Here is a 6,792-nt window from a genome sequence, read left to right on the forward strand (position 1 = left end):
TAGCAAAGAAGGAAGAATGGCAAAAGTTTGAGGCACTACCTGATTTGGAACCCAAGAAAATGGCAGTTGAAGACAACCCTTATGAAATCCAAGATGATGGAACCTAGGAGCTCTCTCCCATGAATTGATAAATACCAACCCATAAGCGAAACACCGACAGTCCTTCATCTCCACTGACAGTAGCAGCACTAAGTTCAGGAACACAAAAGTGAAGCAAGGAAAGCTTTTCAGTTACATGGTGCACTCACCTTCACTTAATTGGAGTAGCCCCACTTAGAAAAGAGAGGATCCAGACCTATGTTGCATCAATTTCCGCATGATGGAAACCACCTTCACAAATAAAGAGAAGTTAGACTTGTGTCTGCAAATCAATTTCCATGTGATTTAAGACACCTTGCCACTTCTTTTGCAAGGCCCAAGGCAACAACCATCCAGGCAGAAATAGCAAACCTTCATATACACAGTAAAATAACAATACAAGAAAAAATAGTTTCCAACTTTACCCGTGTCATCCAGTGCAAATAGTTTACAATAATTGGTCAATGCCAGGTAACAGCAGTATGTTACACCAATCTTAAGTAGCTCAACTTATCAACACAATACCTAGAATCACTTTCTTTCTATTCTTTACATATTTAATTGACACCCCTACATAGTGCCTTCCCCCCCCCCCCTCTTCAAAGTGAAAAACTATGGAGTACACTAACACTGTCTGGCCATAGTCAATCTTCAACCAACTGAATCCTCTAGCTTCAAGCTCATGAGCTGGTTCACTTCAGCACCAAACTCATCAGGAAGCATGTCAAAGACATCCCTACAGAACCCAGAAATCATGGCTCTCATGGCTCTTTCGTGGTCAATCCCCCTTTGCTGAAAGTAGAATAGCTGATCTTCACCAATTTTGGAGGTGCTAGCCTCATGTTCAACACGAGCTGTGGGGTTCTTCACCTGTTTCAACCATGAGAACAATCAACAACTATACACAAGCATAGAAGGTTACTACAAAAGTTCATAGTTCTACAATTCAATTTGCGCTGGTCGATACAGAATTCCCAGGATATAACTGGCGGTGAGAAAAAAGAAAAAACTACATGTTGGTTGTTGTTACCAGGAGGTCTGGGCTCTCCCTTGTTACCTGCTATTTGATTGTAACCCCCCCCCCCCTTTTCTTGCAGGTCCTTGGCTATGGGGCCTTGGTTCTCTCCTCTCCCTCACTCTTCTCCTCTTGTACATTGTCTTTCCCTTCGGGGCTTTGGTAATGGATTCTTTATTCATTTAATTCATTAAAAAAAAAAAAAAAAATTCATTTAATTCATTAAAAAAAAAAAAAAAAAAAGAAAATTCCGTGAAATGAACAAAGCGCTCCAGCAACAAAATTCAACTAGCTTAGGTTATCCTAAACATTATAGGACATTATAAGCAGCTATAAGTCCATGTCTAGACAAAGCTAGTCCCCAAAATTCAGTTCAATGGTTGAACAAAATCTCCCTCCTCAATAAATCCAATAACTGATTATATAACCATCCTCATTTTGTACAGAAAAAACTGAGGTAGTTAGCATTGAGTGCTCAATCTAGGCTACCAACATCATATGGTCTACAGACATAGATTTTGCTCAAAACCACCTACATCCTATCTTGGTTGGCCTTTCATCCCTGGCCACAAGTCATCTCCATGTTTTGCCACTTATGGCTAGATAGATAGGTTTAAGAATACAAAGAACTGGGAGATTCCGCCTCTAGAAAGCCCATATACCTAATGTCTTAAGACACTGGTCCCATTTCCTCGCCCACCACCATTAAGAGTGATTGTGCCTGCTGGCTCTAAGCCCTGCTCCTTCGACTGATTCTTCATGTTGGATCTCAAGTTCTCTATTTCACTCCTTAAAGGGTTCTTTTCAGCTTTCACTCATGATACTTTGTACACTATTGGTAATTAAGGAATATCTAAGCTACAGTGCTTTCACGGTTGAAATGTCCTTGATATATTGGGTATGTTTTATCTTTCTTTATGCACTCCCCAACAAGTCATGGTTTGATACTAATTTATAAAACAATCCCAAGCGATGATATTGTATGACCATATACCTCATTTTTAAAGTGTAATCCAACATAACAAATTCAGTCCACCTTCCAAGCAGATATACTAAACCAATAAGCTAAGCAAACCCCACAACATGAACATGCAAATTTAGGCAGAACCCTGGTAAGTAGAGCATTCCTGCAGTTCAGGTCTTTCCAGAACACTTTTAAATATTTCTTAAAAGAAAATTTTAGGGTTCTAGACAACCATAATAAGAAGCTTCAGTGTTTTAATCTTTTCTGCTGCATAGCTCTCATTCCACATTCTATACAGTCATGTCAAAAAAATTTAGGAACAAGCACACACAAGGTTCCAAATTCCTCCATCCCCAATAATACAATACTTAGAAGAAATCATCCCTGGTCTTCACCAGTTAAGCTAAACTGAAATATCATATAGGAAAAACAAAAACAGTGCACTGAATGTCAAGGGTGGGGAGGATTTATTAGTATGAAAATTGGTGAACCACTCAAATAAATATACAGATTAATAATCAAAGGGCTATTAAGAAGCACCTGGATGTAAGGATAGGTATTCGCGGCAGCATTATCACCAATAAGCATTGAATCACACTGTGATGAGTTCCGAGCATTCTCAGCCTTTGACTGCACCTGAACAAGCCCCCTATAACAATTTCTCGATTGACCAGCAGAAATACCCTTGGAGACTATTCTACTTCTCGTGTTCTTACCCTTGTGTATCATCTTCGTTCCTGTGTCCGCCTGCTGGTGGTTATTTGTCAATGCTACAGAATAGAACTCTCCCACTGTGTCATCGCCTTCTAAAACGACACTTGGGTACTTCCAAGTAATGGCAGAACCTGTCTCCACTTGTGTCCATGAAATCTTTGAGCGAGCTCCAGCACAGATACCCCTTTTAGTGACGAAGTTATAAATCCCACCACGCCCGTCCTCATCCCCTGCATACCAATTCTGCACAGTAGAATACTTAATCTCTGCACCCTCCATGCAGTACAGCTCCACCACAGCAGCATGAAGCTGATTCTTATCGTAAGAAGGAGCAGTACAACCCTCCAAGTACTCGACAAAACTCCCCTCATCAGCAACTATCAATGTTCTCTCAAACTGCCCGGTCTCCAATGCATTAATCCTAAAATAAGTGGACACAGGCATTGGGCATTTGGTATTCTTGGGGATGTAACAGAATGATCCATCACTGAATACTGCAGAATTCAGTGCCGCATAGTAATTATCCTCTGGAGGAACCACTTTGCTCCAAAATTTCCTTATCAAATCTGGGTGCTCCCGAATCGCTTCCGATATAGAACAGAAAATCACACCAGCCTCTTCTAACGTCTTCCGGTGGGTAGTAGCGATGGAGACGCTGTCGAGGACGGCATCAACAGCAACATTAGCTAGGCGATTCTGTTCATTCAGAGGAATTCCCAACTTCTCAAAATACCTAAGAAGCTCCGGGTCAGCTTCTTCGAGGCTGTTCAAAGTGGGTTTCTTCTTCGGTTCCGAGTAATAACAAAATTCCTGGAAATTGATAGAAGGATATTGGTTGTCCGACCACTTGGGTTCCTTCATTTTAAGGAATTTCTGATAAGCTTCCAACCTATACTGAAGCATCCAATCTGGTTCACCTTTCCTCGAAGAAATCAATCGAATAGTTTCCACCGTAAGCCCTTTCGGAATCGAAAAGGATTCGAAATCGGACACAAACCCCCATTTGTAATCCCTTTTAAGAAATTTCTGTATTGGATCATCATCGGCTAGGGTCTTACCAGTTGATGAAACTCGATCAGATGGTATAGATATGGGTTCGAGATCTGCTCGGACCTTGCAGCGCCTCGAGAAACTAATGAATTTTCGATTTAAGGTTTTGAATGTTTGTAGCTTATGAGAAGACGATTCCAGACGTACCTTTGTTTCATAAGGTGACTTTGGGGATAAGCTCGAAATACCGTTCACCAGGATGGAAGCCATGACTGAATCCTCCCTACACGAAGGGGAAATTGTGGAATTTATAGAAATCTTCAAGTTCTGAAACCCCTTAACCGCCATGGAATCGTCACATTCGTCGCATGTGGCATTTGCTTCTTTGATTTCAGCCCATGAACCCGGTTCACGTCTACCGGCTTTCTTTTTCAGCCGAAGAGAATTAGCCCGGGCTAATGGATTTGATTCGTCTCGCAAACGCGCACAAATTTTGTATGGCCATTCTAATTGCATACAGAAGGCTTTATAAGAGAAAAAAAAGTCATCTGCTCTATCTACTATGCACAATAATGCATTTTTATATCAAATGATTGGCTGCGATTAAAGCTTAATTTTAAAATTCAAAAATCCTCAATAATCTTGTATTTACTTTGTTTTCTCAACCAATCATTTGGTATATATGTGCACTGCTGTGTATGACAAAGATTTGTCCACAGCGAGGATGTTTTCCCCTTTGTTATAAGGATCTCAATTAGGTGGGGAACCGGTATTGGTACAATATCGGTTTAGTATCGAATAAATTCACCTTATACAACTATCGCAATAAATACCAAGCGATACAAATATGTCATTACCATTATCATACCATATTCACTTAACACAAAACGGTTTTGGTATGAAGCATGATATCGATGCAGTATGGTTCTTATGTGTCATTTTGCTCATAACATCTGTTAAACGGTACAACTATGTCATATTGATACCATACCATATTTATTCGGTACGGTAAAAGCATAAGTTCGATTCCAATAAACGATTCCCAGTTAGAATTGACCCCCCCCCCCCCCCACTATTTCCCATTAAACACAAGAAATGATCCCCTTAAGAAAACTCTCTCTGTTTTTCATTGTCTAATTTTTCATTCTAGATCCATAAATAGGGTGGAGAGCCCACCTCTAATCTACGGTAAATGTGTCAATTTGGTATGCTACTCATACTTGATACGATGTATAATACATTTATGTCACAATATTATCTTATTATATCTATTTGATATTAAACGATTTTGGTGTTCAGTGTGATATGATTTATTTGTGTGATTATGCTCATACATTATCATACCTTATCTATCGGGACTCATGGCTGCCATCCCCATTCCCCCCCCCCCCCCAGTGAGGAAATTCTCCAGCTCCCCCCATTGCACAAGAGCCATCTATTGTTACAGGATCTTTATTAGAGAACCCAATCTTGGAATTTGGGACTTCTTGACTCTCTGTTTGCTGCTCAAGGAAATGCAGCAATTCCATCACTGCCTATATTATTCCCACACACCCAGGACCTGTGGATTTGGGGGCCCTCTTCCCATGGGAACTTTACAGTTCGATCTGCCTATCACCTACATACTACCTTTTACAGGGGAGTCTGGATCAGCGACCCGTACGGGGAGCACAAAGTGCTCCCCCACGCTTCCCGACCACAAACATCTGTGGGGCCCACAGTAAAAAACACTTTTTGAAAAAAATAAAAAATAAAAAAAGTTTTTTTTTTCACCAGTGGGACCCACTGATGTTTGTGGTCAGAAAGCCATGGGGTAGCACTCTGTGCTCCCCCGACGGGGAGAAGATCCGGATTCTTTACAGGGCTCCCCTTTGTCTCGCTCTCCATTTTGGAAAAAGAAAATCCGGAAAATACACACCTTGCCCATGTAAGGAATCTTTTGTGGAGACTTGGGCATGGAGCAGTTGCACTCAACCAGCCCCTTTTCATAGGCAAAGTTGCCCAACCCCCCTCTGTTTCCTTTGTCCTACTGACTTTAAGACAGTAGACCATGCTTTTTTCTTCTGCGAACATGCAATGGCATGTTGGAAATATTCCACTCTTTGAATGGATGTACATGAATTTGTTGGAACCACTATTTAGGATTGGATGACATTTATGCATGCAAGATACAAAGACTCGGACAATTTATCCTAGGTGGATACAATTCAAGGAAAAATACCTTCTTTACATTAGACTCTAACACAACTTTCCAGCCTTATTACTAAACTACAGGAGCCTCAACAAGGTTTCTCTCAAAGTTTATCGCATGATTTACCTCCATCCAAGCAAGATTTGGACATTGACACTTTCAGCAGCTGTTATTCCAAAATCTAATTGAAGACTCCCTGGTTCACTCCTAGCCCGAATCCGGTTCCTGGGAACAAAACGAGGTGAGAGTGGGCCGCCTCTCGAAATGGGAAGTCACCTTCAATGATTAAGTCAGTAAGTGGAAGAACCAAGATTCTCGCTGAGAGGAATAAATGTTCAAGAGGAAGAAGAATAGAATGTCTTCCTGAGGTAGTTGTAGATGAGAAATGGTTGGAGCTCAAAAAGTTCTTGGACTTGCCCTCTTCCTCTAGAGTGTTCGTATATATGTCTCGTTTATACATCTAAGGTGGTGAATACATATCGTAGCCCTTGAATATCCTGATCCCGAAAGGAGGGTGGCGATGGCCTTGGATGTGTGGCTTGATCAGCAAACTAAAGATCTGATGTGTAATAAACCGTGCTTGATCTCATCGAATTAAGAGGTCAACGTCACACCGACATTGATGTGACATCAATCCCAGTTGGACAGACAAAATGTGGGGCACTGCATTCGAGGGTGGCTCGAACAAATGAGAAGCTTCCTTGTCGGCAATGAACATTTAATGATTCTCGGTGTATTCAATGCTGAAATTATGCAAGGATTGACGTCTGAACGAAGATACGTTGGATCCTTCCCCAACGTTACTTTAGCCGAGAAGCCCTAATATGACAAATGGGTATC

General features: G+C 41.1%; 1 protein-coding gene across 1 annotated transcript; it reads right to left on the minus strand.

The window, feature by feature from the left end:
• Window positions 1-673: 673 nt before the first annotated feature.
• Window positions 674-4,055, minus strand: LOC149024487 (iron-sulfur cluster assembly SufBD family protein ABCI8, chloroplastic-like). The gene is made up of 2 exons (XM_089144717.1): window positions 2,598-4,055; window positions 674-948 (listed from the first exon to the last, which is right to left on the minus strand). Exons 1-2 carry the CDS (start codon window positions 4,029-4,031, stop codon window positions 730-732), a joined length of 1,653 nt encoding a protein of 550 aa, XP_089000843.1. The 5' UTR covers window positions 4,032-4,055; the 3' UTR covers window positions 674-729.
• Window positions 4,056-6,792: the final 2,737 nt, after the last annotated feature.

This window comes from Hakea prostrata, chromosome 2 (assembly GCF_041222555.1).
Source record: "Hakea prostrata isolate BN-2017 chromosome 2, UWA_Hpros_2, whole genome shotgun sequence".
In the NCBI taxonomy this organism is placed as follows: domain Eukaryota; kingdom Viridiplantae; phylum Streptophyta; class Magnoliopsida; order Proteales; family Proteaceae; genus Hakea; species Hakea prostrata.